The sequence below is a fragment of the Alosa sapidissima genome, chromosome 6, assembly GCF_018492685.1.
Source record: "Alosa sapidissima isolate fAloSap1 chromosome 6, fAloSap1.pri, whole genome shotgun sequence".
Classification (NCBI taxonomy): Eukaryota; Metazoa; Chordata; class Actinopteri; order Clupeiformes; family Clupeidae; genus Alosa; species Alosa sapidissima.
The window spans coordinates 15,306,140-15,329,841 of NC_055962.1; the positions used below are offsets into that span (position 1 = coordinate 15,306,140).

A 23,702-nucleotide genomic window follows, 5' to 3' on the forward strand; every position below is an offset into this window, starting at 1 on the left:
TTGTGAACAGGAATTCCCCTGTAGGGATGTAAGGAGGGCGTCGTTTACCGGATTCCACATGGCCAGGGCCAAATATGGATAAGAGGATAGGCGTGGCTAGTTCACTGGAGGATTTGCAGAGCGTCAGTTGAAACTAGAGACTATGTTCGCCCGTGGACGTCCAAGTCTCCAAGAATCGAATTGCTTGTAGTTTAAATATTTGTAAATATTTCTAATTAGTCTGCAGATTACGACTTGTTGCTATACATATTGTTGAGTGATCGACCAAGCAACGCAAGACCCAGACCAGAGCGAACGCGCCCCTGTTGTTGGCTTGTGAGTGCGTAGTCATAGTCGTCGTCACTTTCGAGGGGAAAGTTGCTCTTTTTTTCCAAGTTGTGCAATCTCTGCTTGACAATGTGCAACTCAGGATACCATCCACCCGCATAGACTTTACTTGGATATTAGCGAATGAGTTCAGTCGTAAACATTTCTGTTGCAACATACCAACCTCTTGGCTTCAAGAAACATTGCTAATCTGTTTGACATTTTTGTGCATGATCCTGCTCTGGAGATGCATGCAGTCGACTTTGTCCGAAAGCAAAACCATTTCCGTGGACCAGCTCACTGTCAATCGAATTTAGAAACTTAAGGAGGACAATGCGATAGTGAAACTGTGAGTATCCCTGCATCGAATTCTCTGTTGAAGCTAACGTTATAATGTTGCATTTCTCACACTCTCGCTTTAGGCTAACTTGTTTACTTTACGTTTACTTAGCAAACATTTCGTGACTTCCTTGGCGGACTTAGCCAGTGCTATCAAATTATGTAACTAACATTACGCTACACGCTTCTAGTTGTTCGGGATTGTTGTGAATAGTTGCAAACAATCGGTATTTATGATTCGTGGTCAAAATTACACTCGTGCAAAGTAAGTTTTGCCACAAAAAGTTCTCGATCGTTCTCGTGGGAGGGGGGATCTTTTAAGGGGGGCTGAAAAGTAGCAGCGCTTGTTTTCCTCGCTTCCTGTAATTCTCGTTGTCAAACACGGCACTGTACACGCCTTGTTCTAGCTGGCACACTGTACTGGGATCAAAATTAGCCATGGCCTGTGTGAACAAAACTATTAATCTCCAATTGAGAACATTTTTGGAGGTAATCTAACTTGTTTTTGGTTGGTTGCATACAACTACACTGTGGCAGTGCCCCCCCCCAGTAGTTTGACGTGGCTGTCACGCTGTATCTTAGGCCTGTTCAGTGTTTCGTTACCGTTGGACACTAGAAGACCCGTTGGTTTTAACTGCAGGAGCTGCAGTCGATTACCGCAAGTTCTTGTGACTAATTCCATACTTCAGCATTAACCGTCTCTCACTTTCTCTTGTTGTCAACGAGGCCACAGTGTATCATTATGGAAGTAGACGAAAAACCTGTACGCTTTGTAATGAGTTGACGCGCTACGCTAATCTGAAGAGTTCCACTGGCATTCCAGATATGTTTATCCTAATTGCTTCTCTATTTATAAAGCGTTTTCACTTCCACCTCCGAACTACAGAGTATAATTTACATGTAAAACAACCCCGTGAGCCAACACTGGAAAGACTATAGCGACTTGCCCATGTGCACGTGAGGTCTTGCTTCCACCATGACCCTCTTTCTATCTGACTCTGCAATGACAGAGCCATGATGCAATGTTCTAAGTAGTACAGTTCAACGGATATAATACTCTTCCTACAAGACCTCCATTTCTCGATGGTGTATATTCACCTCTGTCAAACCTAGCATGAAAATGGTTGACCTAAATAGGTGTGCTAACATAAGAAATACATTTAATTTAAATAATAGAAAAATCTGCCGGAGATATAAGGCCCCAATTTAAATGACTGGCAAAGTACAAAGTTATTCACTTTATTCACAGTTATTACTCTCTTGAGTGGCATGTGGGAGCATTAAACTGATTGATCCATGTTTGTGCTGAAGATCTTGGTCATGGTATGAAATTGGCAAATTCAGTTTCACAAGTAGTACACAGTAGAAACACAAGTTTAAATCCAGGACCATTGCATTTTTAAGTTGAGTTGCCTTTGGTCATTATTATTTAAAAAATATGTTTTAACAGTGCACCTGCAGTACAAGCCAGCAGAAGGGATAAGCCATGAAAGAAGCTGTACAACATCCAGGAGAGGTGTATTACAATGTGGGAAGCACTGCATTAGAGCAGGCACATGATGACAATGGATCCAGAGTCCCTTCCAACGCAGAGGCCCAGGGCACTGCCGTTTTCAACCCAGAGAAAGGGCACCCGGTCCGGGGACATTTCTCTCAGGGTGCACCTTTGAAATGGATGCACCAAGACGCTGTGCAGGCCCCAGGCTGGCCTCAGGGTGTTCCCAACATGCCCGGCTGGAGCCAGAACTTTAGCCCGTACCGGGCAGGCATGGGCGAGGCCAGGGGACAGATGGTGTACTCCAAGCCGAACCACGACGCCGACGGGCTGCCTCTGGAGAAGCCACCACCCCAGGGCTCCAGCGAGGCCTACAAGGAGGCTCAAGCCCAGGTGAGAGGCCTGGAGTGGGACCAGCGCGCCGCCGCTGCTATGCGGCAGGCCCAGCAGCTCCAGGTCTTCCAGCAGGGCCACAAGGGCGGTGAGATGCCGTGCCCACCGCACACCATCCGACCCGGGTCCATGCAGGGCTCCATGCTTCAGCCCTTTCAGCTGGCATTCGGCGCCACCAAGCAGCCCGTGCCCCCGGCGTACTACCCGGTCTTCCCGGCGAACAACACCATGGGAGGCATGCCGTACACTGGCGAGCAGCCCAAATCGCAGCACCAGCTGATGCAGCTGCAGCAGCAGATGCAACAGCAGCAGCAGCAGCAACGTCAGCTCCAGCAGCAGCAACATCACCAAATGCAGCAACACCAGCAGCAGCAGCAGCAGCAGCAGCAACACCAGCATCAGCAGGCAAGGCATCAGCAGCAGCAACAGCAACAGCATCAAATGCAGCAGCACCATATGCAGCAGCAGCAGCAGCTGCAACAAATTTATCAACATCAACATTTGCAGGAACAGCTGCAGCAAATGCATCACTTGCAACAACAGCATCAGCAGCAACAACAACAGCAACCAATTCATTTACAGCCACAGCCTCAGCCAAACCTGCCCCAACAGGAGACCATACCCACCCAGCCACATACTCAGTCGAAGCCCCAGCAGCTCAACCCTCACCCTCCGCCCTACCAGTCCGACAGCCAGCCCTCCAGTGCCAGTCCACCGCCCCCCTCCCAGCAGCCCCAGCCCCAACCCCAGCCCCAAAGCCTGGCAGCCCCACAGCCCAAACCTCAGGAGTCGCCAGTCTCCCCATCCGCCCTCACGGAGCCGAGCGCCCCGGCTAAGCCCGCTCCGGAGACCCAGGAGCCGCCAGCGCTCCCCCGACGCTCCAGACGGCTGTCCAAAGACGGGCTCTCGCCCACGGGAGCGGTGCCGTCGTCCGTCCCGTGGAACCAGGCCGGCGGCAAGGACGCCTCAGGAGCCAACAACAGAGGGGAGGGCATTCAGGGAATGACAGGAGGGGTGATCCAAAGCACCAGAAGACGTAGGGCCTCCAAGGAGATCAACTTGGAGACGCTGGCCCAGAAGGCGTCAGAGATGGAGTCACTTCCTGCTAAAGTCATCAAGGTAGGAGTAACTGGACACAAAGTAACATAGACATGTGTATGGAGGATGTTTGCATGGTGGCGAATGGTTCAAATGGATTCTGCATCTTTCTTGTTGCAACCAACTACACAAAATTACATGACGTATAGCATGCATCAACGTTCAGTAGCTTTAACATTTAGAATTAATGGCTATGCTCCTTTCAGAATCATAGTGAGGAGAAAGCCAGTTTATGTTTTCTGTTCAATGTATTTTCGTGCATTGACCCCAAGCAAGCTTTTCGAGTTTACTGACCTAGTTCACAGACACCCCCCCCCCCCCCCCCCCCCGAATGCAGCTGGTCCAGACAAATCATACACGCTAGTTGGTTGCATCATGGCTATAAGGAGTTCAACTTGGTTCTTACAGACAAAATAAAAATTTGCAGCAATTGTTCTCAATGAGTTATAGGCTAAAAGTACAGGTAAGATAATTTCACACATTTCCAATGTTTTGTAGGTGATGATGTCAGAAATCCTATCTCTATGCAGTGATTTTTTTTTTTTTTTTTTTCTTAGCCAGAACAGGTTTGTTCTTGTAAACCCGTACTGTAACTGGTTGAGTAATGCCAAGCTTACAGGTGTGAGAGGGTGTGTATATTCAGCAGTTCAGAATGGCATCACATGCTGACATAAGTGAGTGAGAGAAAGAGAGAGAGAGAGGAAAAAATCATTATGTTGTGCGGTTTTATTTGTGCCATGGCTCCATACCGCCCAAACACTTATTGTGTCACTTGGCCTGTGGGCTGGCCACAAAGTCCTGTTCCCCTTCTGAGAGGAAGGCAGTGTTCCACTGTGTGACTTCCTCATGCTCTGTGAACTCGTATGTGAAATGTGCGGACCGTTTGCCCATGTCCACAGCTGGACATCAAAGCTTTGCATTGTGCACGTCTAGCAGGCTCTCCTCGTCAAGTGCACTGTGACACACACACACACACACACACACACACACACACACTAAGCCAACACACACTCCCTCTTTCTCTCTCTCTCTCTCTCTCTCTCTCTCTCTCTCTCTCTCTCTCTCTCTCTCTCTCTCTCTCTCTCTCTCTCTCTCTCCCTCCCTCTCTCTCTCTCTCTCTCTCTCTCTCTCTCTCTCTCTCTCTCAAACAGTTTCTCACACAGACACATACACTAGACACTGTGGCACTTCAGTGGCCTTTCAGGTGTATTCAGTGTACAGAAGAAGAGTGTTGGCGGGCTTGCCTTTTTTCCGTGGTAAATTAATTGTTGACTAGCTAACTGTTGTTAAGCAATAGGGCAGGGAGACCTACCCTCTGTCTGGCGTGCCGTGCACAGACAGAGTGTTATTACTTTGGGACATACCGTGTTTGCATTACAAAAAGACACACCCAGCAGTGAAGCTACTCCTTTTTTTCTTTTTTTCCCTCTCATTCCTTAGCCTGGCCTGCGTACTTAGCTTCAGTGCTTGCATTGCAACTGAAAACACCACATCAACAGAGCTGGGAAGAGCTGCTCTGTGAGAAGACGCTGTTCTTTTCTATCTTGTACTGTCTCTACATTTGGCTGTTACCCTTCAATCCATCCATCCATCCATCTGTTGCACACAGATTATATCTATGTCCCTGTCCCGATGGCCCCCAGTCTGCCCGTTCTTTCACTACTCTCTCTCTCTCTCTCTCTCTCTCACACTCACACTCACACTCACACTCACACTCACACTCACACACACACACACACACACACACACACACACACACACACACACACACGCCTGCAGCTAAAGAGGAGTTTCACTGATGAAAGCGAGAGAGAGAGAGAGAGAGAAAGAGAGAGAAAATGAGTGTGAGTTCCAGTGTGTGTGTGTATCTGTGTGTGCACTGCAGGCAGCTGCAAGTCTGCACACCTCCACATTCCTCGAACCTCCCAAGCCCGTTCCCAGTAACTAACGCGGAAGGGGCCCCATCGCGCAGCTCTGCCAGGCGGCCCACCCCCCATGAGAATCCCCTGCGCTCAATAAAACATGACTCAAGCCTGGTGCACCATGCAAATGAAGTGAAACGCTCAATCTCTTTTTCATTTTCAAAAACGCCCACACAAACCCTGGAACAAGCTCACATGACCAACAATGGAATTGTGTACACACAAGACTCACTGACTAGTGAGCTGTTAGCAGCAATGTTCTTCTCTTTTTGACTTATTGCCTATAATAAACTAAACTAATGAGAAAATGGGAAGTTTATTAGTCTCTAAAAGGCCATCATTTCCTTTGCTTGTGTGAAGCATAGATCCCAGTAAGGGTTGTAGCAGAGCTTTGGTAGCATTAGTTGTTAGCCTGTTTATAGAACTGTTGCAATGTAACAGAAATGAGACTAAAGACTAGACCATTCTAGTCATAGTCATTATGGCAGAAACTAAGGACTAGTCACTGATCACTGTGCTATAACTTGATTTGCTTTGCTTGTGTCAAACATGATGGCAAAATAGGTGCTCTAGCTAGCAGGGCTTGACTAGCATCCTGAGTTGTTAGCCTGTACGTAGGCCTTGTGCAACATGTTAAGAGGAGTTAGGCTAAGCCTGTACGTAGGCCTGGTGCAACATGTTAAGAGGAGTTAGGCTAAGCCTGTACGTAGGCCTGGTGCAACATGTTAAGAGGAGTTAGGCTAAAGACTAAAAGCTATGTGATCTGTCCCAGCAGAAATAACAGCGCAGCAGCAACAGGTGTTACGTGGTTGGGAAGTGACGTCAGTATCTGGCACAGATTTTAATCCACACGTCTCCGCCAGAAGAAGGCTTGTTTGCTGGCCCTCTTTTGTTTTTTTTGTTTTTTCATATCCTTTTTTTGCGCAATGCAAATGTGTACTGCCCTGGTCAGTAGTAATTTTTTTGGTCATGTGATGTGACTGGTTGTCCAATTCATACCATTTTCATAACTCTCCTTTGTCTCTGACCACTTCATACCTCACACATCTCTCTTCTCTCTCTCTCTCTCTCTGCCTATTTCCTTCTCCTCTCTCTTTGGTCATCACACCCTCTTTCTTTATCATTCCATTTCTTTCTACTTTTCACCTCTTTTTTTCATAACAAAACCAGCTCAACTGCCATTCAGTGCCAGTTGCTGGTGTAGTGCAGCAAAGCCACTACATGTTCCACTGTATTGAGAAAAAGGAGTGGAGTGAAACGGCTTGAAAAATGTACTGTACCTTGATTGCTCCCTTTTTTGTAAGTCACTTTGAACATAAAAAGCGTCAGCTAAATGACTAATGTAATTTAATGAAATGGGATTAGCAAAAGACGACATATAAAGATGTACTACTCTGCTCTGCTCCTCCACAGATGGATGACAGTGCTCCAGGCAAGCAGGGTGTGGGAGGGGGCATGGTGCCTCTGGTCATCCCAGTCTCGGTGCCCGTGCAGCGAGATGCGGCCCACGGACAGCTGGGCTCCGGGTGGCCCCACGGTCGGGCAGGGGCACAGGAGACAACAGGACACCATTACCCCACCAAACACACGCCCTCTGTCATTGTGGCGCGCCGACGGTCACTGAAGAACACCGCGTCAGACAGCCTGGGACAGGTAAGGCTCACCTTTACATTACTGTAAATATGAACTAACTGGCTCCACAAAGGTCTGATCATGTTATAATGGTAGAAGTTTAAAGACTTACTAAGTCTGGCCAACACCTGCCTTTCATCAATGGAAAATGCATGTTTTAAGCTGCATAGAACTAGCTCAAGCTGGAGATCTGGTGGGCTTTAAGAGGTTTTACACAACCAAAAAGCTTCCATAAAAAATAGACCGAGCTTCTAATTGAGACCTGCTTTTATTCATCCAAATCTGTGGTCACACCAGGCGAATAAATGGGACCAGTGTCTAATTGGGGCTTTAGATCATGTTTTAATCGTGTTTTTATGGTATGCCTAAAATGTACTCTTACGATTACTTAAAAAGGGACAATGTCTTTCTTACTGTCTTCACTGCATGCACACACACTCTCAAAAGACTCAACAGAGCGTTGGTTTGTTGTCCTTCCTGTGCAGGACAATGCAAAGGACGAGGACGGGCCCAAGTCCAAGCGGCGGCCGCGGCCCGAGCCGCTCTTCATCCCGCCGCCCAAAGTGAGCAACTTCATCGCGCCGTCTGTGTACTCGAGCATTTCGTCCTACCAGAGCCACCTGCGCTCGCCCGTGCGCTTGCCCGGCGACAACCCGCTGGCGCTGCCGCCCTACACGCCGCCGCCCATCCTGTCACCGGTGCGCGAGGGCTCCGGACTCTATTTCTCCACCTTCCTCTCATCCATGGCGGCCGCCGGCTCACAGGGGTTACCCCCCCCGCCCACACCCAAGTCTGCCACACGCAGTCTCCTGCGTTCCAGTGAGTGACCTTTTTTGTGTGTGACTGTGTGTGTGTGTGTGTGTGTGTGTGTGTGTGTGTGTCAGACTTTCTCACGATACTTTGCCCACGATGCAATATCATGATACAGGTATTTTGATCAAGTATTTTGCAATACTTGATACTAGGGGTGGGCGATATATATCGTCTGTGATAATATTGTGATTGTTGTTTTAACAATGTGCAAATTTACATTATCGAGTATTTAAATTACTTATGGGGAAAAAAACACTCGAACACGCATTGAAACCCCATACATTCACTAAATCCAGGAGGTGTAGCCTATGCGAGAGAAGCCCCTGGCTGCAGCAGAGCAAGTGTCACATGATCACTAGTGGGTCCACATTGTCACACACACGCCGAATGTTTATTTTGTGCAGCAAGAGGTAGGCTACTTGGGATTTTGTTGATGAGTCATGTTTTTTCCTATATGGTATTATATGGAGAGAAAACATTAGCCTTTGAGTATTTTAATAGTCAGTTGTAAACAAAGAACTCTTCTCATGTAGGCCTAACCCTTTTGTAAATGGACTGAAGTTCGCTCTAATATCGATTATGCTAACCGTTAGCATCTCCATGGGATTTCTCATATACATTAACCATAAGCTAACGCATTAGTTTCTATTCTGTAACTTGGAATGTTAGCCTACATGATTTCTCTTAAACAAAACCTCGAAGGAAATGACTGAGATGTACTCTGTTGGTCTGCTTAGTTTTCAGTCTTCAGCTTCAGACTTTCTCTTGGGAAACTGTTAGGCCTATTCATCTTGTCTAATGTAGCTGGCTAGACCATGTCATTGCCACACACACAAGTGGGGGCAGAATTGGAAATGTGTCATAGAGTGACAATGCATTGGTTGATTTGGTTAAAAAGTCACAGGTTAGGTTATTTGTTATTATTATGACCGCCGCGCAGCGAAGCGGCGGTCATATAGGTTTAGTCAGATTTTTTTTTTTTTTTTTTTTCTTTTTCGCATGCCCAAATTTCCGTCAATGATTCCCGGGACACTGAAAGACCGGGGTACACGAAACTTGGTGGACATGTAACCCCACATGGATAGCATGGAACCATCGTTTTTCGTTTTGATCTGTAGCCCCCCCGCTGAATTGGACCCCCCGAAAGGAGGGTAGGGCAGACACAGTTTTCTGTGAATATCTCGAAAACCGTAGGGTTTAGGAGGACCATTTTTTTTTTTGTATGTTGATCTCAAGGGGCCATGTCAACCCATTCCATAACCACTCATTTCATGTATAGCGCCACCTAGTTAAACACAAAAAAGTAAAAATGAGGTGGTGTAATTGAAGGTATCTGTGACCTAACATAGTCAAAACTGCACGAAATTGGAAGTGTAGGATCATTATGACACCCTCTGTATGCACGCCAAGTTTTGTGGAATTCCGTTCATGGGGGGCCACACAATAAATTAATTTATGTTACTATACACCAACTGGCCTGTAGGTGGCCGGAGACAGTTTTCTGTGAATATCTCGAGAACCGTAGGGCCTAGGAGGTCCACCTTTTTTTTGTATGTTGGTCTTAAGGGGGCATGTCAACCCATCCCATTACCACTTATTTCATGTATAGCGCCACCTAGTTAAAAATTAAAAAGCAAAAAATTAGGTGTTTTCATCTCAATATCTCTGGCTGACAAGGTCAAAACTGCACGAAATTAAAAGTGTAGGATCATTATGACACCCTCTGAATGCATGCCGAGTTTTGTGTACTTTCGTTCATGGGGGGCCTTACAATAAAATAATTTATGTGTACATTTAGTGACGTACACCAACAAGGATTCCCGGGACACTGAAAGACCGGGGTACACAAAACTTGGTGGGCATGTACCCCCACATGGATAGCATGGAACCGTCATTTTTCGTTTTCATCTGCAGCCCCCCCGCTGGACTGGACCCCCCGAAAGGAGGGTAGGGCAGACACAGTTCTCTGTGAATCTTTTATGGTATGTTGGTCTCAAGGGCCCACATCAACCTGGCTCATAATCACTCATTTGTGATTTGCCCCCCCCCCCCCCCCCCCCCCCCGGTAAAAAATGAAAATCAGTAGGATTAAAAGAAAGCCAAAATAAATATTCATCATCATCATCATGGCTGCATTTTCAGTATTGGCGAGAAGTAGTCGTTTGTCCACTAGATGGCGCATCGTTGCAGTGAGACGTAATTTTGTTAAAAGTTAAAAGTGGGTTGGAAAAAAACAATGGACGCTTCATACAAGGACTGTAATTTACCGCAGCGAACATCTAATAAGGATAGGACGATGTTCACATGAAGTGTAATTCCCATTTCTTCTTGAAGCCGAAATAAATCTGAGGATGTTTATCGGACATGCTTGGTTTTTACTGCAGGTACGTTAATCTTGTAATATCAATAAGGACCTAGGTAATGTTACCGTTAGCGTTGGTTGAGTGATGGAGGCATTTGATTTATTGCATTTGTAGAAAACTATAAATGCGGTTATACCAAGCAAATGTATAGCAGCACTGTTTGTATCTTTCGACTGTCATTTATTGCACGTGCTACAAAATCATTCTGTGCAATGGAAGATTTACCAACGTTACACCGGTCTGATACAGTTTTGCCTATACACGCGTGAGACTGAGACGCCTGTTTATTTTGTTTTAAGTGCGTGCAGGGTGTGAGAGGGGAATCGATGTGCTTTGATTACAGCTTGGTAGTTGTAGTCTGTGAAATTAAAAAGCACGTGTGTGTGAAGTATCCAAACAATGACACCTTCATTTCATTATGGCTGCTTTAGCAAAACACCTTAAGCTACTGTGTAGTGGGTCCCATTTAGAAGTGGCTACTTCATTCGCGCTTTCCTTGACTCATGGAGCTGCGTGAATTTTATTACAACTTTTCGCCACGATATGACAGTTTAAGTCCGCTTGATACTGTAAGGCGTAAGCCATTGGTTTCCAAAGGAGATTTTATTTGTGTCGCCAGCATAGCCTATTGACAATTTATGTTGTAAATAGGCCTACCTTATAATCCTACCTGTAGCTTAGGGAAGCTAACGGCTTTCTATTAGGATCTAGTTTGTTAGTTACCGTTTTGTCATAACTCTCTGATGCATTTTTGCATTTAGAATAGCCAGAGCGTGTATATCTCAATCGGAAAATTAAACAATATCGGGTGCCTATGGACTAGGCTGGGTGAACCCAGCCTGATCTGCCCGCTATTTATTTTTTGATTTCTTAAAAGATTGAGCTTGGTCTGATGAAAGCCAGACTAGCCATGGACCTCAGTTAAACAATGCAAGGGAACATGAATCAGCCTATATTTGCACTAACAATAACGGACAAAAGCTCTTCAACTTTGGTCCGTTAAAATGTGTATGAACAGTCTAGCGACGCATTTCATCAAGGCCCATTTGGACATGTCAGTTATTTGCACCACTGGTTAGATGTAAAACAGCATTTCGTTTCAGACTAGGCTACTGTTACTTAATTTGTGCATTAACAATAACGTTTCAGACTACTGTTACTTAATTTGTGCATTGACAATAAAGTATTACATGAACTAAAGATGACTAAAATCTTATGTAGAAGAAGAAACATTCACAAAAAATCCATCCATCCAAAAATGACCTTTGTTTTTGATAGCTGTTGAAAACGGCATGGAACTGACAGAGATGTTTTTGTTTAAAAATACATAAAAAATAAATAAATAAATAAATAACATTATGCTGATACATTTTGCTTTTCCCAAATACAATGTAGCCTACAGGTGTAAGTGACCTTTCATCAATCCAGTTGCAATGGATGAACTGTGATGAACTGCCCTACTTGTGATTGTTTAGAGATTTTAAAGGTTTTATAACAATTCTACATCTTCTTTGGCTATTCTACAATCTATTCACCTTTTCAGCACCAGTAGGGTACTTTCTGTGCAGCCGCACACACACACTCAGGCATGCCAAACAAGCATACACAAAAGTTTCAAGAGTGGGGGATGGAGTAAAATATGGAGACAAATTGAAGTGTGATTTATTTTCGCGGAACGGATGTACAGGACTGAGCGGCGGTCATATTTTGTACCGCTATGCGGTACATCTAGTTGTATTGATGCTATTCAGAAATAATGAGCTGTAAAGTAACTTAGACTTTTACAAATTTCTTTTAAAGGATATCGACTAATTATCGTTATCGTCAAAATAACAAAAAATATCGAGATATTATTTTTTGTCCATATCGCCCACCCCTACTTGATACATTGTGAGAAAATCATGCAAAAGATGCATCACGATATCTAGGTAGATGAAGTAAGTAAAAATACTCTGAAAAGGGCAAAAAGCAGGAATTATCTATATTCCTACTACAGCAAGATGCAGAGTGCCTTTGCACGGTCAGCCATTTTCTCAGTTTCATCTTTTTCACTACAACTGAATTTGCGCTGGTTCGTTTAGTAAGTTATAGCTGGAGAAGCCATGACGTAGAGACTTTGGTCAGTCACATGGGCAGAGGAATCTGTATCATGATGGGGATATCTCTGGCGATCAATATATTGTGTGAGACACTCACAATAGTGTGGTCCTGTGTCGGTAGAGTGCATGTGTGTGTAAATATTGTTTTTGTCTAGTTGCCCAAAGTTTATCTTTTGCGTCTCTGGATTATCTTTCTGTGTTAGTAGTTTTTTTTTTTTTTTCTCTTCTCTCACAGCCATTGCCTTTGGACAATGTTTTGTAGTCTGCAGTCTGTGTCTTTCATCTCTAGGCCTGTCTGTCTGTCCCATATCTCCCCTCCCCTGCCCCCCTCCTGTCTTTGGGCTCATTTATCGTCCCCCGTCGTTTGTGCTGTCTCTCTGTCTGCTAGATCTGTCTGTGTGCGTTCACTGAACATCAATCCCCCAGGGATGAAACGGGGTCAGGCTGCACACAGACAGATACACGTCCACATGAATCTTATCTTCATGTTTCTCTCTCTCTCTCTCTCTCTCTCTCTCTCTCTCTCTCTCTCTCTCTCTCTCTCTCTCTCTCTCTCTCTCTCTCTCTCTCTCTCTCTCTCTCTCCGTCCTGGCTGTATTTCAGGCAGTTCAGACATCACCCCCCCAGTGCTCCCCCCAATCGGAGAAGCCACACCTGTCAGCCTAGAGCCGTAAGTAACAACAGCAACAACAATCATCCCCCACCCCCCCTCTCCCTCTCCCTCCCTCCTCCCCTTACACATAAAACACATACATAAACATGCAGGCAGGCACAGGGCCCTTGAACAACTGTCAGCAGTTTTTACTACCCCCACCACCCCCTGCCCCCTATGAAAAGCAGAAGGCAGCATCAGGTTTTTATTGTAGTACAACTACACATGTGAATCACAGTGACTCACTCTGACCGTCCAGAGCTCTCTCTTTCTGGCTCTTGCACTCTCTTCCTCTTCTATAACACACACACACACACACACACACACTTGCCATGTTTCTTAGGCCAGATCAATTTCGTTAGTTTATGGTCTGCTGACACGTAGAAACAACACCTCTGTCTCTTAGAGCTGAAAACGATTTGTCAGATTTATTTCAGGTTTATTGTTAACATATTTCTGTCTTCATTCTTTCCTCTTTCACACTTTCTTAAACACTTGTGTAACACACAAACACTTAACCTGTCTCCAAAAACATACGCGCAAACACACACACTTGCAACACATAATGTTATGTTCATTCACACACACAACTCTCTCACTTTCTCTAACACACACACGCACACACACACACTCATGTGCACGCACACACACACACTATTTTAGGCGCATCAACATTGGGCCTCACTATCAGGCAGAGATTCCGGAGATGCTGGACCGCTCCAGGGCCCAGCAGGACCAACACAAGGCCAATCTGGTTTGGGTCCCGCTCCAGGAGTCCCCGTCCAGCCGGGACCAGGAAGAACGAGGTGAGCCAAGGTCAAGGGGCATGACCTTCAAGGTCATAGGGTCGCTGTAGAGGTGCTCTCCCAGACAGGATGTTGGTGGCAGAGTAAAGTGTCTAATACAAACTGTAGGTATTGATGAGTAGGTTTTGTTTAAACCTAAAACTGTAGGTTTTGAGTTAGGTTTTGTAGTGCTGTTCTGGATTTGCATGGTTAGGATCCATGATTAGGCCTGAGGTTGTGTCTAAAACCTGGAAATGACAAATGGTTTAGAGAAATGCAAACATTCCCAAATTAATAACATATTTGTCTGCGGTTAAGTCATCGTTGTCAGATATTATCAATCGCAAGTTAATTTCAGGGCCAGTGAGATATGAGCCACTCCTGTTTTTTATGGCAGGCTGTCATGGAGCCTGTTCAAGTTGAGTAATGTCTTTTCATTGGCACGAATTATCAGTGTACATTTACGTTTAGATTTATTCCCTTTTTATCTGGAAATTTGAATTGAGATTAGCAGAAGTCGGAACTATTTCAATCAGTTCATTTTAGGCTCCACGTCTGTGAAAGCACCTACCTTGTTGAAAAAAGTGAGTTTAAAAGGCATAGCATATCAACTAAAAACCTGAATCTAGTAACAAAGAAAATGGTACTAGAATTATTATAAAGAAAGATGCAGTCATGCTCTTGAATCTCAAATTAGGCTCATCTGAAGTCCAAGACCTTTGTGTATGAAGCCTTTGTACACACTTGTAGCCGTCTTGATATCGACTTTACTTATTTACAGCCTACTTCCGAATGCTGTTGCCCCGTGAAACATTAACATACACATTACAAGACTTCCTGGAATTTCCAGTGCATGTCCTTGCTAAAAGTTTAAGCCGTAGGCTACGTGCTAAGCCAGGAAGCAGTTGAGTTGCACATTGCTATGCCAGAGGCGAGAGTAGCGGTCCCTTTACACAGCGTACAGCTTTTGACAGCAGCCCAACAGGCATTTGGTTTATCCAAAGCAAAAACTTCCCTCTAAGCCAGTTACAATAACAATTGAAGTGGAGCAACAGTTTAAGTGCTTTACGTGCAGCTGTCCTGTGCCCATACTGCCCCGCCGGAGCACCATTTGTTTTCTTACACACACACACACAGACACTCACACACACACACACAGACAGACACTCACACAGACACACAGACACACACTCACAGACACACGTGCACGCGCACACTGGAACCTGTTCTCTTGCGCCCTCTAGTGGACGACCTGATGAGCCTGGCCTGCTCCAGCGTGCTGACGGGAGGAGGGACCAATCAGGAGCTGGCGCTGCACTGCCTGCACGAGTGCAAGGGTGACGTCATGGTGAGCAGACCCCACTGTCCCTCTTACTCAGCCATGAGTCCAAGCCCACCTCCTCTCCCCTCTTTATTTCTGGTTCTCTCTCTCTCTCTCTCTCTCTCTCTCTCTCTCTCTCTCTCTCTCTCTCTCTCTCTCTCTCTCTCTCTCTCTCTCTCTCTCTCACTCTCACTCTCACTCTCTCTGACTCAGGTCATGCAATCGTTAGTGTAGGTGTTTTCCCATGCAACTGATTGCCTGGTTTCCAAGGGACTTTAGCCTTTAGTCATCATTGCAGATGCCCTCACACACTAACTGGCTTAACATACCTTGCATACCTTAAAGTACCATGGTACTACTGTATGCCATTAGTAGAAGTCCCACTTCCTTGTTCAGTGACCTTATCAGTAATCTCTATCTTTCAGTGTAACGGTGTCCTCTACGGAGCTGTATATGTACTGTGTAATTTATTTTCTTAACATCATCATCTTTAAAAGTACACTATGCAAGATTTCCACCTTAATATAACTTTTACGAAGCCAATTTGAATTTGATGAAACTTGTAATAGGGAAATCATTCACCTAGCATAGCCATACAGCACAGCCATAGCAAGTCGCTAACGAAGAGAACCAACATCGCTAACAAAGATTAGTCGACACAAAGACATCTTGTGAGAATTGTGAAACATTACCTTTTCAGTAGATTATAGCTCTTTGGATATGTTTTTTCATTTACAGTTGTTAATCCGTCGCCTCCACAATAAAAGCATTTCCGTTGTGTACAGGGGAAACAAGCCACAAGATGTAGGCTATTTACAACTTCAAGTAAAACATAAATATATCACGACTCTAGGGAGGGCTCTAAAGTCACCAAAAATACCTGAAACTGCATAGCATACCTTTAACAGTAAGCATCTCGATCTGACATAAACATATATAAAAGGTAAAGGAAGTAAAGCAACATGTCGTGGTCATTGTGAGCAGTGAGTTTATAGTTTCCATCATCTCCATCATCATTGTGTTATTATGACCTCTCACTTTTGACCCTTTGACCTTTCAGGAAACACTTGCTATGTTGTTGCTGAAGAACCCCATTTATTCAGAAAGCCATCCTTTAGCAGACTACCACTACTCAGGTGAGAGACGGCACCACATTTGCACGGGCTTGGCATGGGCAGGGGGGGTATTTCACAAGTGGTTAAGGGATAACACAGTAATCGGTGATAAAACTCCTAAAAGGAGCTTACTGTCTTTGTTTAGTCAGGAGAATGAAGTCATAGGGATCTGCTATTAGGAGGTTTACCACTTTTTTTCTCTGTGAACTTACCCAGGTTTGTGAATAAATTACACAATTGCAATAGACTCCAAGTTAAGGTCAGCGCCGCTAGTGCCGTCACATCACCAGAGTGGGAGTGAGACTGGGGTGTGCTTTCCTAATCTGCCACATCAGTGCAGGATACAGGGCTAGTCACAACTAGCTACTCTCTTTGGCTAGTTTATGTGGGATTGTGTGAAGCGTTTAAAACTTGTTAAAAGATATTTAGTACACTTGCTTGCACACACACACACACACACACACACACACACACAGTCAGCATGCCAGCACAGTCAGGTTTTATTGTAGTACAACTACATAGATGAACAATTGTGACTCACTTTACCCCCCCCCCCCCCCAGCTCTCTCTCTCTTTCTCTCTCTCCACATTTACCTCTCACTCAACAACACACACACAAACACACACACACACACACACCTTCATGAAGTGTGTGTGACCTCATGTGTCTGCAGGCTCTGGTAACTGGAGTCAGGAGGAGAAGCGCTACTTCAACAAGGGCATTTCTGCCTACCGGAAGGACTTCTTCATGGTGCAGCAAGTGGTCAGTGTGCAGACTGCTCTTAGGCGTTTGGTCCCACGATGTGTATCTGTGTGCTGCTTTTATCTTGTGATTTGCGGGTGCTTTTGACTTGTCCTGCATGTTCTTATTTATATCAGTGCAACATGGTCATCTCAGCATGTGTTTATCATTTATGTATGAGTGTACTCACTCAACGTGTGTGTCTGTGTGTCTGTCTGTGTGTCTGTGTGTGTGTGTGTGTGTGTGTGTTTGCGTCTCTGTGTCTGTGTGTGTTTGCGTTTGCGTGTGTGTGCGTGTTTCCTCACAGGTGCAAACGAAAACGGTGTCTCAGTGTGTGGAGTTCTACTACACCTACAAGAAGCAGGTAAAGATCGGCCGAAACGGGACGCTTACTTACGGGCCGCCAGACCCCGAGGAACACAGCACTGAGGTCAGATATCACACGAAATATTCGTCCCCCACTTCCACACAGGCCGTGTCCGGCTGTTTGTTTGCTTTTCATTAGTGTCACTAAACTGTGAATAATTTAGATGAAGTGGCTGCTAGTGCCGTTGAATGATTAAACTAGTGTGTTGAGATGAGGGGGATTGGAGATGTATCTGATGTCAGAGAGGTCACACCTTATAGCCGAAACCAGAGTCAGCGGAATAGAAGAGTTCAGAGAGAGGTTCAAGCATGACTCTTCTGTTCACAGGAGCCTCCCAATATGTAGTCATTCTGAATCAGCGCTGTCTGTCTGTCTGTCTGTCTGTCTGTCTGTCTGTCTCTCTCTCTCTCTCTCTCTCTCTCTCTCTCTCTCTCTCTCTCTCTCTCTCTCTCTCTAATTAAATTCTATTCAATTCAATTCAATTCAAATGAGCTTTATAGGCATGACAATAATATTGTGTTGCCAAGGCTTACATATTTGGTATAGTAATAGAGATAAAAACAATAATGAAAGAAAAGAAATGTAGAAGTGGAAATAAAACTTACACTAATAATTAAGTGATAATTAAAAAAATTATAGGAAAGGTAGGAAAGAGTTTCTCAGTTTATTACACTCTGCCAGGAATTGTGCTGCTATTGTTGCACAACTACTATGCCCTCCCAACAAATGAAGGAGCTTGGGGAATTGGGGAACAATTTGATACATTTGGTAAAATAATGTTGTCCTTACTCACTCACTCACTTACACACACACACACACACACACACAACTCTCTCTCTCTCTCTCTCTCTCTCACTCTCACTCTCACTCTCACTCTCTCTCACTCACACACACACACACACACACAAAATCTCATTCACACACTCACATCTCATTCTGACTCACTCGCTTGGTGTCGTTCTCATTTGACATTGGCACCTTGACATTGTCAGAGCTGATGAACCACAGGATGCCACGAGTGCAAGTGTGAGCCGTTGTGCAGTGCAGCTAGTATGCAGATAGTTAGTTGTTGGTTCAGTGGAAAGAGTCAGTGGTGAGCCTTGGGAACCCAGTGTGCATTCCACAGTGTAATTACTTAGGGACTCTTTTTGGCTGACTGCTCCTCAGTTACTTTCTAGCTGTGAGTACATTCTCAATGTTTTTTTTGTTTTAGTGTTTCTATGTGGGAGGATCAATACCAGTTTCAAAGTTTGTTGTTCACATGTTTTTCCCACATCTTTTCTAAATTTAAAGTTGGGGTTCATTTGATTAGAATTTCACTGGGTATTTATTAGCGGCAGAAAATTGGATAAGAGTAAAGGTAATTTTGTTATGATATTGATTTAGATTGTGAATTGTGATTGTGAAATATTAGCCTTATGAGTGTAGGTGCAAGGTTACTAAGTTATAAGTGAAACTTATGTTTAGATTCACTTACCCCAGACAGAATTGCCTTTTAAGACTTTTCTTGCATACTTAAACAATTTCCCTATATGTCTTCTATATGAGGAGTTTCTGGCAAATGTCTATTATTGCCAGCTAGACGTAATGTTGCCTCTTGCACCTTCTAACCTTTGGTGAACCTTCCACTTTGGAATGAACTCAACTACGTCACTTCTACAGATACGGAGCATTCTTTTAGCAATAATCTAAACGCAAGCATGCTGGTTCTCGTTTTTAATTTAGTCTGCTGTTTTCCCCTGTCTGTTCATGAACACAGAGCATCTCCAGATATCATCACGGCACTGAAGAGACTCAGGACAACAAAACCTGGCAGGAGGCCCATGAGCGGACCGATGAGTCTGACCAGTCTAGGGTGATTCACAACCTCCATAACTATGACAAAGTAAGTCACCGATGCTAGCATATGTCAGCTCAGCATGTGTCCTTGCAGAGATCTATTGAAGAGGCATGGGGAACTTGGCCATGTAGCACATTTCTTTTGTTGGGCAATGTAGAAATCCTGGTATGCATTTCCACCTGTCACTTAAACCACTGACATTGTTCATTGCTCAGATAATGCCTTTCGCATGTAGTCAATCCTAGAGTTATTACAAGGAAACGACCCCTACAGTTACATATACCAAAATCAACCCCAAATGTGCTAAAGCTCTGGTACGGTCATGCAGGGCAGGGTATGTGTGATTGCGTGATTTAGAAAACAGAAGGGAATGAGCCCTGGAGGAGCTGTGGCACAATACCACATTCGGGTCCACGTGCCCACAAGGACATGGCTTCGATTCCGACCTGGGGTCATTTACCGATCCCACCTCATCTCTCTCTCCCACTCACTTCCTGTCACTTTCATAGTCTTATCTGAATAAGGCCCAATAACAAAGCCCCAAAGAGTATACTTGATTAAGCCACAAGTGAATGAGCTCTGACTGTTGTTCTCTGGTGTGTCTAGTCATCAGCGGAGTCTGTGATCAAGTCAGAGAGAGATGACAGGCGGAGAGAGGAGGGGCCTGCAGGAGCACCGCCCACACAGGCTCCTCCCAGCAGCGCACCACGGAAGCCTCGCTCAGAACCGGCCGGCAAGAAGAGCAAACCGCCGCCCAAGGCTCCACAGGAACCGGAGGGAGAGTTCCCCTGCAAGAAGTGTGGCAGGTAAGTGTGTGTGTGTGTGTGTGTGTGTGTGTGTGTGTGTGTGTGTGTGTCCTTGGTTTGTTTGTAAAACCTTGTGTTAGAGTCCCGTGTGTCAGAAAGATTGGTAAAAAGAGCACCACCTATCTAGATTGTTTTGACCCATTTTTAATGCACAACATAGAGAATGCTGATTTAATGTAATCATACAAGCTCAGTCACAAAGATCACACACCAAAGATTCGCGACAAGATGAGCTGCAACTTCTAAAACTTTGCAACTGTGAATGCTTTGTAGAGGCTTGCAACAGCTGGCAACGATGTGCAACATTTAATTCACACCCAGCGCAACATGGTGCCAAGCACTACAAAAGTCCTGTTCCCATCTTACATTCAAGGCGGTGATTTTTTTGGCCATGCACTCCAGTTCAATTGAACATTGCCCATACAGTCGTGGCAATTAAAAAAAAATAGGTGTGGTCAGGCGCATGATTCAAAAATCACTATCTTACACTCACTAAAAATCATTATGCCACTGACCAAAAAAAACCTGGCGCATACAAAACGGAATGAAACGAAAGGCACACATGAAGCACAGCTATTTTAAATTAGATGTAAGCAGCCCTTATATAAGCAACAAGTCCCAGGCAACGACTCGTCTGCAGGATAAACATCCTTAGGATTTTTATTCAGTCATTCGAACATTGTTATTTTTTCAGGTTATGTTTTCGATTGTAACCCCTTGTCAGTCAATAGTGGTAGATAACTGTGTAGAACTGGTTTATCTTTGCGTATGAGACCACAGTGAAGTTCGTGTCACATTTATATAATAAATAATAGACGAGTGCAGATGCATGTAGACTATGCTCTGATAGTCATACACAGGTTTTAGTAGCCTAAAGCAAGGTTTAGTGGAATCCTGGTGTTGCATACAAGGTTTCACGTGCAAGCAGATTCCTTCAGATGCGCTGACTGTCAAAATACAGACACACTGTTTGGTGTTGCGCTCCTTGCTCTTAAAGGGAATGACAGGTGTCACTCCTCATTGGTTTAAAAGGATGTTACGCCCAAAACACACCCATGACTGATTAAGAAACATAAGAACAACCCTTTTGAACAATGTGCCTTGCGTCTAGCGAACTTATTACGCTGTTAAGATTATTTTTTTTGGACTGGCCACACCATAAACGTAATTAAACCATCCACTTTAGACCGTGCGTTTCAGATCGTTAAAGCACAGCCTTAAACCTGTGACCTTTGCCTTCGACCCTTTAGGATCTTCTTCAAGGTGAAGAGCCGCAGCGCCCACATGAAGAGCCACGCCGAACAGGAGAAGAAGGCCGCCGCCCTTCGCCTGCGTGAGGAAGAGGAGCGCGCCGCCGCCGCATTGGCACAGCAACGGGCCGAGGAGGCAGCAGCAGCCGCAGTAGCGGCAGCGGCAGCGGCGGCACAGAATGGAGGTGGGGAAGAAGACGAGGACGACGTGGAGGAGAAAGAGGAGCGGAGAGGCAGGGGGAGGGAGCGAGTGGTCCATAGCAGCGGGGAGTCGTCGGAGACGGCGGAGGATGAGGATGATGAAGACTGGCAGTGAGGAAGGGAGGCCAGAGCCAGACCTTTACAGCCCCCCCCCCCGCCAACTCTGCCTGCTTTTCAAAACTGCATGTGAGCACTGACTTGAACTCCTGGAGGGAGTTGGTGAACCTCACTAACCTACAAAGCCTAACACAACAAAGGCGCTTCATCAAGGCCTTGTAGGACTTGGCGACGCAACGGTCATCCCTGTCCAGCCTTGAAGCCCCATTGCAGACTCTTTGCCTTACAGTCGATAGCCTTTACATCACTGAACACAAATTGATAAAGGAAAGAAAAATCAATGACTTTTGTACTGCAGGACTAGCCACCAAAACTGGGTGCCTTGTCTATTTGATGTTTTTTTTATTATTATTATTATTTTACTAGACAATCTTTATTTGGAATCCTTTTTGTTTGTTTTGTTTGTCTGCACTCCATAGGATTCAAACAAACGGGTTTAACTGATTCTCCGCAATTCACGTTTCATTTTTTTCGCCATATTTAGCATGTCGGTTTACAACATGTCCAGTTACTTTACACATCGAAACAGTACACAGTACTTTGGCAGCCGTTGGAGATCTGGCCTTTCAGTCTTCCAGTTGTTTTACATTGTGTGGTTGTTGTTTGTTTGTTTGTTTGTTTGTTTGTTTGTTTGTTTTTTTATTTCTCTTCGTTTGATGAGGTAAGGGCCTCTGCATGCTTTCTTTGTCCAAAAGAGACTGCCAAAGTTGTTTTGATATCTAGGGCACCTGAGTTTGTGCATCGAACTATTCACTGGTATTGACGGATGAAATGACGAGATGTATTTGAGCTCGTCACAAAGGTAAGGCAGAATGTGCTGGTACTGAAAGTGTTCATGTGAGGGTGAGTGAGTGAGTGTGTGAGTAAGTGAATGTGTGTGGGTGTGTGTGCACGTGGGCGAGTGTGCTTGTGTCCTCAGGAACGTACAGTAAGGATGTTGGATATCGTCAAAGTAACTGTTGAGTGTTTGTTTTGTATTCCTTTGGTTAAAACTTCGAACTATAAAAAAGGAACACCAACTCTCTGTGCACATTGTTAGATTTATACTTATCGATTTTTAAACTCTAAAAAATATATACTTATTCTGTATGATTAAGGGACCTTGAAATGAATGTTTTTGACTATAAAATGTATATATGGTGTAAATTGATATATTTTAACATCCTCTATATTGTCTGAGAGGGTGTGATATCAAATTGATTGTGATTGTTTTCCCCCCTTTTTTAAAAAAAAAGAAAACAAATGCTATTAATCGCTTGTATAATCAAGAAAGAACTGCTATTTGGATAGTGTTATGCATTTTGATTAAAAGCCATTATCTACATTTTTGTTTTTGTCACTTCATTACTAGACTTCAACATGAACATGACCATTAGTGGTTTGAAATGGGTGAATTTGTTGATCACTCTTTTCCAGACCTGGAAAAGTGAGGAGCAGAGCCCCAAAAATAAGGGGACAAAAAATAGTTTCTAGTGCAAAGGAAAAAAATTAAACCTAATTTCTCTTATTTGCTCTTATCCGCAGAGACACTGCAAAGTTATTTTTAGGGATGTTTTGGTGATGATCCTGATGATTTGGTTGCCAAACAATCCAATACATTTGAACTTGGTATATGCCAACAATTCAATTAATCTGTCCCTTGAGCAAGGCACTTAACCCTAAGTTGCTTCTGTGTGACTGCCCCTGTAATAATTTATGTCTGGAAGTCACTTTGGATGAAATAAAAAAACTTAAAAAACATCAGTCAAATTAATAATAAGCACACATTAAATTTAGCACATTTATTTGTGTGTGTCTGAAAGGATGGTGGGAATCTAATTAGCCTTCAACCACTGAGTTTGATAGAATGTGACTTCAGTGGAACATACTGCTGAAGGTGAAATCCTAAATTCATAGCTCTGTTATATATCTTTTCATTATGAGAGTGAATCCACGATCATGGGAGGAGATGATATTACTCTTGCAATTGCATTGCATTTATCATAGCATTCAACTCATCATACGATTTGTACACTTATGCTACCCATACATCAGAAGACTTTGACA

The 23,702-nt window shown here is 44.4% G+C and overlaps 1 protein-coding gene across 2 annotated transcripts; it reads left to right on the top strand.

Moving 5' to 3' along the window:
* Nucleotides 1-103: 103 nt before the first annotated feature.
* On the top strand, nt 104-22,980 carry mideasa (mitotic deacetylase associated SANT domain protein a). 2 transcript variants are annotated; one of them, XM_042095174.1, is made up of 13 exons: nt 104-655; nt 2,096-3,652; nt 6,967-7,206; nt 7,671-8,004; nt 13,064-13,130; nt 13,776-13,918; nt 15,142-15,245; nt 16,279-16,354; nt 17,008-17,096; nt 17,383-17,505; nt 19,202-19,327; nt 19,889-20,088; nt 21,339-22,980. In XM_042095174.1, exons 2-13 carry the CDS (start codon nt 2,132-2,134, stop codon nt 21,652-21,654), a joined length of 3,339 nt encoding a protein of 1,112 aa, XP_041951108.1. In that variant the 5' UTR covers nt 104-655; nt 2,096-2,131; the 3' UTR covers nt 21,655-22,980. The 2 variants fall into 2 exon arrangements, with proteins under 2 accessions (XP_041951108.1, XP_041951109.1); XM_042095175.1 differs by having other exon boundaries at nt 17,383-17,439.
* Nucleotides 22,981-23,702: the final 722 nt, after the last annotated feature.